General features: G+C 51.6%; 3 protein-coding genes across 3 annotated transcripts; 2 read left to right on the top strand and 1 right to left on the bottom strand.

The window, feature by feature from the left end:
- Positions 1-333: 333 nt before the first annotated feature.
- B0H65DRAFT_462875 (uncharacterized protein) lies at positions 334-2,349 on the top strand. Its single transcript, XM_062826662.1, has one exon. The coding sequence runs from the start codon at positions 671-673 to the stop codon at positions 2,000-2,002; it is 1,332 nt and encodes a 443-aa protein (XP_062683333.1). The 5' UTR covers positions 334-670; the 3' UTR covers positions 2,003-2,349.
- B0H65DRAFT_170432 (uncharacterized protein) lies at positions 2,247-3,610 on the bottom strand. Its single transcript, XM_062821359.1, has 3 exons — positions 3,057-3,610; positions 2,716-2,846; positions 2,247-2,583 (listed from the first exon to the last, which is right to left on the bottom strand). The coding sequence occupies exons 1-3, from the start codon at positions 3,518-3,520 to the stop codon at positions 2,492-2,494; spliced, it is 687 nt and encodes a 228-aa protein (XP_062683332.1). The 5' UTR covers positions 3,521-3,610; the 3' UTR covers positions 2,247-2,491.
- Positions 3,611-7,211: 3,601 nt separating this feature from the next.
- On the top strand, positions 7,212-9,841 carry B0H65DRAFT_170393 (uncharacterized protein). The gene is made up of 2 exons (XM_062821358.1): positions 7,212-9,161; positions 9,216-9,841. Exons 1-2 carry the CDS (start codon positions 7,488-7,490, stop codon positions 9,723-9,725), a joined length of 2,184 nt encoding a protein of 727 aa, XP_062683331.1. The 5' UTR covers positions 7,212-7,487; the 3' UTR covers positions 9,726-9,841.
- The last annotated feature ends 3,072 nt before the right edge of the window (positions 9,842-12,913 follow it).

Here is a 12,913-nt window from a genome sequence, read left to right as displayed (position 1 = left end):
AGTCCTGCGTGAAACCAACGCTCCTCGGCTACGCCTGCTTCGCCTTACCCGCTCTTGCATCTGCAAGACACTCCCCGACATCACATCATTCATCCGCCTGTCAGGGGAACTTGATTACGACATTTGCACGAGTGTGAATCATAGTCCAGCAGGCTCAAATGTCGAAACCATGAAGGTACTACTATCAAAACGTCCAACCAGGGGCTTCTCCATCTTCGTCAGCCTCATCTTCGCCGTCGTCCTGTGGAGCATCTCCCGACTACGTCACCATGGCTCCCTACTACCGACCACCTTCGACAACTGGGGAGGCAGAGGGGAGTGGAAAGGGCAAGGAGGAGGAGGAGGGGGGGGAGGGGGCAACCTGCCGCCAGGAGGAGGAATACCAGCAGACCAGACCACTCTGCACCCCCCACAACTACCTTACAGACCAAAGCTCGATCCCGGCCAGTGTCCCAAGGACATCGAGTTCCTGCGCCGTCCCGAGCTTGGCCTGACCCACAACATCCTCTACTCGCGCCGCTGCATCAAACCCATCTACAAGGCCGACTTCGACCGCGACACCATCACCAACATCACCGGACCGCTCGTAACCAACACCACCGCCATCGACCTCACCTCGTGCTCCCACGATGAGCCCATCCCCTGCGAGCCGCTCTCCCTCGAGGTGCCCATGCCCTACCCCAAGGACGCCCAATACCCGCACCTGCTCTTCGGCGTAGCCTCCAAGTACGAGCGCATGCGCGAAGCCATCCCCGCCTTTGCCCACTGGCTAGCCGGCACGGGCGCCCGTCTAGTCGGCACCATCGCCGACGCCGTGCCGCCCGAGCACCAAGACGACAGCACCAAGAACTCGTTCAACCTGACCTTACTCGAAGAGGAATACCGCGCCGCCGGCATCCTCGCCACCTTTCTTCCTCCCAAGATCTTCAAGCGCCTGAACCTCAAAGACGGCAAGCCCGACCCTCGTCCCGTGCCCGTCGAGCACCACCACTTTCTTCTCATCAAGGAACTCCTCTCCGTCATCGACTCCTCCCAGTCCTCCCAGTCTCAGCAAGCAACCCCGCACTGGCTCGCCATCCTAGACGACGACACCTTCTTCCCCTCCCTTTCCCCCCTCTCCCACACTCTCTCCCAACACGACCACACCCGCCCCGCCTGGCTCGGCGCTCTATCCGATGACTTCATGGCCGTGCAAGTGTGGGGCTTCATGGCCTTTGGCGGCGCCGGCTCCTTTTTATCTTTGCCCCTAGCGCGCCAACTCGCTCCCCACTTGGAGGAATGTATCACCACTGCCTCGATCCAAACCGGCGACGGGATCCTGCGGGATTGCATCTACTCGCACACGCGCACAAGACTGACACTGGTGGAGGGGCTGAATCAGCATGATATCAAGGGGGACGCGTCGGGTTTTTTCGAGAGCGGGGTCTGGCCGGTGTTGAGTCTGCATCATTGGAAGAGCTGGTATCAGGCGCCTGTCGAAAAAATGGCGAGGGTGGCGAGGGATGTTTGTGGGGGGTGTTTTTTGATGAGGGTTCGGTTTGGGACTGGATCTACCTCCGAAAAGAAGAAGAGGAAAGAGGAGGAGAGTTTGTTGAGTCTGGGGTATTCGATCACGCAATACCCCGGTTTGGAAAACGGGTTGGATGATATTGATCTGTCGAGGGTGGAGGGGACGTGGGACGAGGCGGGACGGAAGGAGAAGTTTGCGTTTAGTTATGGACCCGTGAGGAGGAGGTTGGAGAAGGGGAGGGAGAAGAAGAGTTGGAGGTTGGTGGATGTTGATGTTGCGGAGGAAGACGACTCATCAACAACGGGGTCACAGTCACAGTCAACAATGACGACGACAACGAAGACACAGAGCGGAGGGGAAAAGGAAGGCAGGGGGTGGACAGCACAAAAGAAGGGTAAGAAGAGGTTCAGGCAAATTTATGTGCACAAAGCTGCTGGACCGGCGGTGGGCGAGAGTATGGATGAGGTTATCGAGTTGGTTTGGGAGATTTGAAATCTTGATTGCTCCCAAGGTACAACATGGGACATATGGGAAGGTGGGGGATGATGTGATATATAGAAGGACTGTACAATTTCTGTTTGGGCTACGCATTAAGGGCACGGGGATTTCATTTGGTTGGTTTGGGATCATCTGTCGGTCGGTCGAATGGCGGTATAGGGGTATGCCGAACGGCTACATGATATCATGGAAGGCGGCGTTTTCAAGGAATTGTTCATTTCAATGTACGTGTATATAACTCCTTTCGGATGGGTCGATAACCCTGAAAGGCTCTCTATAAAGAGTTGAAAGTCAAGGCAACTCGGTCCCCTAGATAACTTGATGTGCGGATGTGACAAGACTCAAGCTGTTCATCACTACGTATGTGTATGCTCCGACGAGTAATGAACAACGAAAGAAGAACCTGCATTGCCAGCAAGCAGAATGTTGACCTCTCCTTCTCGCTCTCCTTCCACTCTTCCCACACTCCTCAGTCCTCACTCCTCAGTCCTCAGGCAGAAGAGGACCAGGACCAATCCCCGAGCCCATCCCACCACGGCAAACAAGTGTACCATTTCTGTTCTCCACGCCTTCGTCTATAACGCGGGTATCAAGACAATATCGTCGTTAGCCTCATCTTCTCCTTTTTTTTTTTTTTTTTTTTTTTTTCATTCAAGTCAAAGTGAACTGCCCTGGTGTGAGAGAGAGAGATTCCCTAAATAACGTACCAAGATCCAAAACCGTAACACTAGTAGCCCCAGGACCACCGGTCATCGGGACACAGCTACACTCGAGTTCAGACAGACCCGGGCGGCCAGTGGTGAGGTTGCAATCGGTGCAGTAGTTTGCGAATTTACCTCTGTTTGTATAACGACGGGACGGACCCAAGACTTGTCAGCTGCATCTTTATCTTTGCTTCACTTCACTTCGGCATTGATGTCACTCGTGAAAAAAAAAAAATTGAAAAAATAAAAGGTAAAAAAAAGGAGGGAAAATTTTTTTTTTAACAAATGGGAAGAAATGGGAAGAAATGGGAATAAATGGAATAAATAAATAAAGAAAAACTAACAGCGCCTGCCAAATCAACCTCCCACCATAAACCCCGCCTCCACCACTCTCCGGTCGCCCCGCGGTCCCGGTCCCGGTCCCTTGGGTCCCTTGGTCGAACCCGATACACATGTTTAGGTCGAGCTGGTTGAACTCCGGGGCCGGAGGAACCTGAACCTGAAAATCATGATTCCCATCTTCCGACGGGCTGGGAGCGGCAGAACCAGGCTCGATAGTGATAGGACTGCAAGTCGCGGCGAGGAAGTACTTGTTCATCAAGGTGATTTGGTCGCAGGAGTGCGAGAAGTTGCCTGTGATGTGATTGTTGTTGTTGTTGTTGTTGTTCGGGAGATGGAGAGGGAGAGGGAGAGGGACTAGACCTAGGGAGGAGGGGGTTGGAGATGCGGGAGTTGTAGGAGCTGCGGGGTGGGCGAGGGCGAGGGAGACGAGGGAGACTACTCCGAGGGTGAAAAGTTTGAGCTTCATCTTTGTTGTTGTCTTCTTTCAGTTGTTGTGTTGACTGGTATGTGTGAGCAGATATTGGTTCGATGATGGTGAGATTTTGGGTGGTTGTAAATTGCTGGTGAAAAAAAATCGAGAAATGGATACCTATGAACTAAAGCCTGTCTGAAATGGAAGATTTGATGAAATCTTTTTTGTAGAGATATGAACCATAACTTTCACTCAGTAGTAGAAAGAAGGGAACTGTCGCACCCGTTGCTGCCTGCCTGTGTACTCGACCAGGCGAAAGCTTTGAGAACCTTGATAGTCGGGGGTAACCCGAAATTGGAAGGGCGCGTCGTTCGTTTGTTCTTGCCAGATAGACTATCAGACTAATAGGTATCGACGTCAGTCAGTGTAAGATTCCACATCTTCGGACGGTACTATCTGATTTCACAAAGGCGGAGTGTCTCGAAATAGAACTGAGACCGGTAGACGTCACGTCACGGCCAAGCTGTCTGCACTACAGACGACGGGACCAGCTCAGTCTATACTTTCAGCCTGTATACCCTCCTCCCCTGGATGGGGAAACGTCATGACGATACTTGTCTTTCTTCCATCCGGGGACGCGTTGATCATGTTTCAGTGAGAAAGCTAACAGCGTGATATCGTGTTTCTTGGAGACATATTTTGAGTAACAGCGCTCCCGTCGAGAGAGGAAGAAAAGAAAAAGGACTGTACCTGTGTGTCCAACAGGAGGTATCCCCCACGATCTGAGAAACCTGGGGAAAGCTACACGCGGCGCGCGCGGGGGAGGGCAGAGGGTGAGACTGAGACTATGAGTGAGGCCACTCCGAAACAAAGTTGACGAGGAGATACACCAGGACACCAGAAAAATCCGCGATTTAAGTCTGAGTGACGAGGTCGTTGCCTTCTTTTTGACTACCACTGACTACCTTATTTATTCATAAGATCGCCACCATATATATATGATATCCTCTTGGGCATGGCATCTCTCTGACAGATCGACAGTAACAGGCTAAAATCATATGGACGCGCGGGGTTGCGGTTGCGGGATCTTGTCTCATGGATGGAATGCTGTTCCTTCGAACGGGAAGGCCAAAACATACTGACGGAAGAAGGAAGAGGCAAACATCATCATCGGCCTTAAGATTTCAAACAACGTGGCGTCGTTTGGAAAACCACCTCGTCCCGTTATTACTTGGGACGAGTCGAGTGTCATGGAGGTATTGGGGAGATGTCCAAACATTCCATCTTGCCTACGATTGAATACCGGTTGGCTACTCGTGAGAGTATCAAAAGGAGGCCGCCTGTGAAGAGGATCGAGGAGGACGGAAGAGCCAGAGGAGGATTGAGTGCCTGGTTTTATCGATCGACAAACGACCTGCCCAAGTGACCCTGATGGCCCGCACCGCATGGCACCGGCGGACTGTCGCCCGAACGTGAGTCCATACATAGCCGAGCCGGCCTCCCTCGTGGCAGAGGACCCCGTGGGAAGCACCCGGAGATAGCCAAGCAATGTACTAGCATGGAGGTTTAGTCGATCCAATGTCGTCGTGGATATTGGCTCGCCTTGGCCCAGTCTTGGCTTTCTTCCCGTCCCTACGGTGTCATTCCTATGATGCTTCTGGTGCTTCTCGAAGGACCGTTGGACCTTCTTTTCCCAGTGGCCGGCCTTTGGCAGAGAGGCATGGAATGGAATCCAGGGGTGAGGGTTCCCGAGTGAATCTCCCGTCGGGCGATCCTGGGACAAGCGATGACGAACGGCAAGCTCCGTGTGTCGATGAAAATCTAAAACATGAGTTCTCCGCACTTGAAATTGAACGGTGCGCCCACCTCATTTCCCGTCGCCGGGCATGGGCATGAACATTAGGGAGCCGGTTTCTGATTGGTCAGACTGTTCTGACCTTGTTAACTGTGTAAAGAAAAGGATTTGGTAATGGTGCATTGGCGACGAGCTTCACCATCTTTTTTGGCGTCCAATTGCAGTGACACTTGATAGCTTTATTAGCTGTTAGTAGAGATGATTTGAGGTTGAGTTGACCCGACGGACATGTTTTCCGTTTCATCTTTAGTGATGTTGACGATGATGGTGATGGGTGATACAAGAAGAGGAAGTTCATGATTGGCATTATTACCGTGTCACTCACTCGTGTATGTACATGCACGACGACAAGTCTGTTATTTATCTCTCATCCCTCATCCACCGCGGACCTCGTGCATTATCTTTTGGGTTTTATATCCGACAGCTCCTCAGCTAGCCAGAGTCCAGACCGTCTCTTCTCACATGCCCGGACTCCTCGATCTGGAGAGAGCTCTGCCTGAGATGGAGTTCCATCATGATCCTGCAATCTGTGGCGCTCTAGCACGACTCAGGTTCCCCTCCGCTGACTATGCCGCTGGCGGGAATGGGATGCTGGCGAGACGGAGACGGAAAGCCTGCTTGCAACCGTCATGATCCCTGGATCGGAACCATATTTATCGAACGTTGTTAAGACCAGACATCCGGGACAGTAGTGCGCTTTTAGTCATGCCGGCCACCGCATTAACCTAGAGAATTCTCCTTATTTTCCAATTATCACCTGCAGTCGTGCAGCACGTTTTGATTCCTCCAATTGATTCGTTGCTGGTCGTAAGCAGTTAAAGAATTGAATCCCATCGATCCGCCGGAGTGGCCGGAGTGGCCGGACAGCGGGACAGAGATCCGGGAGCGGGTGAGTGGGTTGAGGCCATACCATGGAGAAGGGAATCTCGTTTGGATATTCCTCACTTCCTTTGCTATGGATATTTATTTTCGGTACTACATTTCTCCCTAGCCCTTTCCCTAGATCGAACTTTGCTTGCAAGTCTCGAAGCAGCTGCAGGCCTGCACCGGCAAGAGGTGGATCCACGTGGTGAGCTCCATTTCGCGTCTTTTTCTGCTGCAGAAGTGGAAATCGCAGGTGTTGCCGGTGCATCTGCCAGGGCAGGCAGGCCTGCAACGGCAGCTGAAATGTTTGGTGAATTGTCGCTGGGAGAGCGGGTTTGGCGGACACTGTAATGTAAGCGGGCCTTGAAGCGGAACCGAACCTGGGATCTCTAGCGGCAGGCGGGACCCTCTTCGACCCAGCAGGACCCAGACGGCCAAGGGGAAAAAAGGGAAAAAAAGAGTCCGTGCCTTGATTTCAACGCATGATTGCTTCCTTCTCCATTCTCACAAATCACAACCTCACGCACGCTGTCCAAGTCTTCCTTGGATTCGATGCCGACTTGCTAGCCATCCTGCAGCGCGCATCTCCTTGGCTTTCCTTTTTCACTCGTTATCCGCTCACGCCTTCCGTCATTCGTTCTGACCGGTTTTCATCATCGTCTTGGGATCGGGACCTGTTGATTCGCGTCTTCCTTGTCGCAAATCCATACTCTCTCTCTTTTTCTTTCAACCCAACCACTCGCTCTTGACCGCATTCGCCCACCGTCGTCATCCATCTTCATCCATCGGATATCTCCAACAAGTCGAACTCATCATTCGCTTTCATCCCCTCACAGTCGCTATCATCAATAATCACACCACCGCCGACTCAACCATCGTTAATGACCCAAGAGGCATAATTATTAAGAGATACACAACAACTTATATCTCTTATCCAAACATCACCATCGTTACTCCAGCTGGCCATTTCTTACCCCTTTGCGAAACCATCGGCATCTGTTTGAGACATTCGACGTCTGTCCCACGGGCGCCTCTTCTCCAACCGCCGCCCAGCCTCAAGTGCGCGCGTCTGCAAGCCAACCAACGGCTTCCAGCCAGCCCTGCAACTCCGCGACGATACTCGCCCTCCAAACGTGCGCTTGCGCTTGCGCTTTGGATCAATCCGCCTCCTGCAGCATTTTGAACCAGACACTTGGGACCGAGGACCCTTCCCAGCTATACCAGGGCCCGCCTCAAAAAGCAAACCTCGCCTCCACCCCTTTCTAGATCATCAGCCTCTGTTCGCAAGTATATGTCGCAAAGATGATGCTATACGAGCGATCCGTTCATGATCTTCCTGGCCCCAGCTCTCCGCCAGGCTTGACGCATTCCAAATCTTCCAAGTCTTCATCCTTGAACTCGGTACCCTCAGATGACGACAGCGTGCTTGCTGATGCTAGCCACTTTGAAGACATTGGACTCCAGGATGACTCCCATGTCGATGCTCGAGGGCTAACTCAGAACCTGAAGCCCTCGCCCATGCTGTATAGCTCTAACCCTACTTCCGAATTGCGAGTACCCTCCAAGAGCAGTCGATCTTCCCGCAGTCCGTCCAAAACCCGCCAGAAGCGGGATGCCTCATCATCGGGCAAACCAAGACCGACCCTCCCGAATATCCAGAGTCACCTACGAACCGTCAATGGCAGAGTCGCGAGCTTGGGGCTCACCCCCGAGCTTCACACTGCCCCTCTTCCTATGCGCTCCCTTGGAAACCGGTTGCCTTCCTCTTCCTCGACACGGCAACGCAGCTCTAGCCCCAATCTTCAGATCGATTTTCCGATGAAGGCACGGAGGAGTAGCTGGCAGTCGACCCGGGAGCGAAAGACCGCCAGACAGTTGGAGGAGGAGTGCGACGAAGATGACGGAGACGACATCCCTGACGGGCTCGTGCTTAATAATGTGCCAATCTCGCCTAGGCCACCCTCGGAACGATCAAGAAGCCGAGCTTCTTCCAAAGCCCCTTCACCAGAACGCGCTCCTCCTAAGGAAAGGATACGAAGTGTAGGAAATGGCACACCACCAGTGGCAGCAGCCCAGGGATCCCTTAAGTCGCCGACATGGAAGTCCGATACCGCAGTGCCTACTAGAGCCAGCATTGCCGCCACCATTGTCACCCCTCTGGAACTCGCCAGATCCAAGAGCTGGTCTGCCGCATTGGCTGAACTCAACTCTGATGCCAAGGAGCTCACGGAAAAGCTGGAGGAACATGCGGAAGAGTTGGAAGCAAAGGGCGTGCGGTCCAGCACGCCGTCTATCCGCAGAAACTCCGACGGGAAGCCCCGTGTGAAATCGGGTCTTCCTGAGCTCCCGCCGCTTCGCAAGTCCAATGTCATGATCGACCCTCTACCGCCGTCCAAGGAAAAGGAAGCCGTTTTGTCCCGCACTCGTCCTTCCTGGCTCCCGCCAAAGGATCCCGCCGAGGAACGTCGCCATCTGAAGGAGTACCAGAGGATGATGGCTCTGAGCCTCGAGGCCGAGCGTAGACGAGAAGCAACCAAGAAGGCCCGGATCGAGAACCGTGATACCAGAGCCGACAACCTGATGCACATTTGGGAGGAGAACATCATCCCTCGTTGGGACGAGGCCATCCGTGAGCGCAGGACACGAGAGCTATGGTGGCGTGGCATTGCGCCGCGCAGTCGAGGTGCCGTGTGGAGCAAGGCGATCGGTAACGGGCTCGCACTTTCTGATGCTTCATTCAAGGCTGCCCTGAACCGGGCCAATGATGCCCAGAAAAGGGTAAATGCCGGACAAGGCAGCACCGACGATTCTTACGCTGCGGCATGGTTTGATGATATCAAGAAGGACGTGGAAGAGTATACCTTCCCAGATCTTCGCATCTTCCAGACTGGAGGGCCCCTCCACCAGAGCCTGGTCGATGTTCTCAGCGCATACTGCATGTACCGGAGTGATATCGGATATGTTCCGGGCTGCAATGTAAGTTCTCTGACAAATATTCCATGATGAGACAGACGCTAACAGACCAACCAGACAATTGCCGCTATTCTGCTCCTCAACCTTCCCTCCGCCACCGACGCGTTCATTGCGCTTGCCAACATCCTCAACCGTTCCTTGCCGCTGAGCTTCCACACTTTGGACAGAACCGCCATGTCCTCGGCCTACAACCTGCTACTCCAAACCCTCCAACACAAGTCGCCCAGCCTCCATGAACACCTGGTCAAGTTGCCCGACCATAATCCCGATCTCTATCTGGGCGACATCTTCACTGGCCTCTTCACTCGCCACCTCGCTCTGGATGAGGCGACCCGACTCTGGGACGTGTACATTTTCGAGGGCGACGCCATCCTCGTCCGTGCAGGCATTGCTCTTCTGCTACAGAAGGCCATGTCCCTTATGGGTACTAAGACTATCCAAGAGGTCAGGGCCATAATGAATAATTCGTCTGATGGCGTGTTGAGGTCGGCGCCCATTCTGCGCAGCACTGGCGAGGAAGATCGCTGGATGCGCGCTGTAAGGGAAGCCGGGAAAGCGCAAGCTTGAAGAGGAGCAACAAGAACAAAGAAAAAAGCGAATAATAATCATAAAAAAAAAGCGGATATAAATATATATATACGGTCATCTTACATATGTCGTTTTCTGTCTTTGGATCCAAGCGGTTGGAAGGGAAGTTCACATTGAGGGAAGGAAGGGGAAAATAAGGCCGCGACTTGCCAACTGCACGCAAACACGTCATGAAGGAAAGACCACCACCACACGTACAAAGGGACCATCCATGTCTTTGCTCATGTCACATACCCAACAACGATACGCACATACAAGCACCACCACCGTCACGCCAACCAGCAAGCAACCAACCACGTTCAGCGGCCACTGGCGTTTTTGTTCTTTTTCTGTTTCCATTCTCCATAATTTTCCCAGGTTGGATACTGCACCGGCTTGTCACAAACAACCGTCGGGGAACTGGCTTCTTGTTTTATCTTTTCATGCTCGTCTTCGGCGCAGATCCGAAACTTCTTTGTGTACCTTGTGTACAAAACAACAACAAAATCTCGGTTTTGAGTATTGTGTATATTTAATCTTTTTGAACATTTTCGAATGCCAGCCAGCCAGGCATACATTTGGGCGGAAAAGAATAAGAGTGGTGATGATTTGATCATATTTGGTTCCCATCTGTTTGTGTGTATGTGTGTGTGTGTGCGGATCTTTAGCCTTGTCTCAGCTGTGAGCTGTGTGTGGATATCGATGGAGGCAAGATTTTGTATAGATCTAGTTGGTGCGGCATATATATATATATATATGAAACCCTGATTGGATCTTCACGTCCCCCGTTCTATATGTTTCGTTCGTTCGTTCGTACGTACGTACGTCTCTAGGGTATCTATGGTGTTGGCACTTGTGATCGTCTGGTATGATTTGATGAATTCGTTTTGGGAGAGAAGGTATGTATGTGGCATACGGGAACGGGCTTGAGGTTGTTCCCTGGAGCAGACCACCGCACTCTTAAACTCCTCGTTTCTGCGACACGGAATGAATATACGACCGTCTACACCATTTGAGCTGTCAAATGTCTAGTGTCAGGTGTGTGCCGTGTATATATATATGGGTTATCAAATCCCCACCCATGTCTGTGAGGGAGTAGTCTAGTCGACTTACAGAAACTTTCACCATTTGCCAGACAGACGATCAGAGGAAGGAACTCACGCTCGCAGATTTGAAAGACTGATTGATTTGTACAGATATATAACAACATCTTGGCAACACTGAAATAAATGACAACAACAACACGCACGCAGTCCGCTACAATCATTACGCGGCGCGGCCGGAAGCTCTCCGGAGCGCTTGGAAGAAGGCAACTTAATACTTAATCCCGTTGACATGTAGCTACTTGTATCGTCAACCCTTACCTATCCATAGCTTCGATGATTCAGTTACTTACCTGTTACATGTCGAAGCCAGGCAGGCACGAGTAGGGCTGTGTGTGTCACATAGGTACAACGAATGGAAACGAGGGTTCTGCTTTTGTTGAGTAACAGGAAACAAAAGAACTCAGGCAGGCAGGTAGTTTGTTTGTTGGATGGTTAGATTAGGGACTTTCACGGAGCAAAGCAAAGTCCGTCCGTCCGTCCGGAAGGTTTTTGGTGTGTACCAGTGTACCAGTGTACCAGAGGCATTGGGAATTTGGGATGGATGGATGATGGATGGATGAACCCAACCGACCGTTGGCTTGTCACTTCACTTCCACTTCACCTGACCCAATCAATACCTACGCTACAACTCATCATATTGTCCATTCCATTCTCATAACATGAGAAGAAGTTTAAGTTTTGTCAAGCCCACCTCCCCACGTATACATGAGGTCAGGTGTTAATGGGTGCATCGCTCCGCTCCCGTAACGTCTTCATGTATGTCTCCATTACTGAATGGTCTCTTCACTTCACTTTACTTCACATTTATCCCGCGGGAATGGGATCAGCGGACTCAGCGGGAATTGACGACCACCTACCTCGCTCACGTTAGTATGTATGTATGCTAAACCGTTTGTTGCAAGGGGCCTTGCCTATTGTGTACGTACTCACAGGGTAATCATATATAACATTTGTGCCTCATTGGTACAACTGTAACTGTAACTTTAAAAAAAAATAAAAAAAAATAAAAAAAAAATTTGTACTTGGGGGCCTGAGAAGAAGTTCAGGGTGAAGTACCCCCCTCTGTCAGAAGCAAATGAAAGAAGCCAAGCCAAGCCATACCAAGCTCTTCGAAGTGTCGAAGCAGATGAATGATTCTTTGCTTGGTTTTGGTTATAGGACATTCGTTTTCGGGTTTCCCTTCACAATTAAAGAGGGATGATGAGAACGGAGGAGGACGTGTTTGTTTCTACAGTGTCATCAATCAAATGAGTAACCTAACCGCTCCATTCGATAACTCCGCAACAGAACTGAACAAACAAACTTCTTTCGTTCGTGGGAGAGCGGGCGGGCAGGAGAGCGGGCACGAGAGGTAAAGGGGGCACCGGTACGGCGGTACCTCACATGATTCATCAGGACGGAACGGGATTCTTTCTCACGTAGGTAGGTTATGTGTGATTGGGGGGTTGAGGCTGAGGGTTCTATCGTCGTCGTCGTCGTCGTCGTCGTCGTCGTCGAGGAAAGTACCTTAGTATAAGACCGAAAAATCGGAATGTGTGATCCTGGATGTTAGGATGTTGAATGCTCAGCTCCGCGTATCGAACGGAGCCGTTCGGCTTGGCTCAACTCAACTCAACCCAATTCAACTCACCGGCGGCACGGCAAGAATGGGCATCTACCAATGGATTTCGACTTGACTTGAGACAGTTTTGAGCAACTTGGTTTCGGTCAGATAGATATCCAGTAGTGATAAATCGACTGTGAAATGAAGGTTTGACCCGACCCTACGTTTAGCCCATCTCAGCACAGCTTATCATCGGTTTTGTTTTGTGTGTCTCGAGGTCGTTGTCTGTGTCTGTGTCTGTGCCATAACACATGATGACTTTGACGAACGGCACTGGGTCTGGACGGATTAGGACGAACGACATCACGCCACCCCGCACCGCACTGATTTACACACCGACCTTACCTTGGGTTATACATCATTAGTTGAGCAAGCGAGAAAAGAGAGAGGGACGACCAAACCCATCTCCTGAATTTTCCATGATAGGTGTCACAGCAGGCATTCATCCATACATCCATCCAGGAAAGGAATGTTGTAGT

This window comes from Neurospora tetraspora (assembly GCF_033439725.1).
Source record: "Neurospora tetraspora strain CBS 560.94 chromosome Unknown B0H65scaffold_3, whole genome shotgun sequence".
Taxonomy (NCBI): domain Eukaryota; kingdom Fungi; phylum Ascomycota; class Sordariomycetes; order Sordariales; family Sordariaceae; genus Neurospora; species Neurospora tetraspora.
This window is presented reverse-complemented; position numbering and strand designations above follow the sequence as displayed.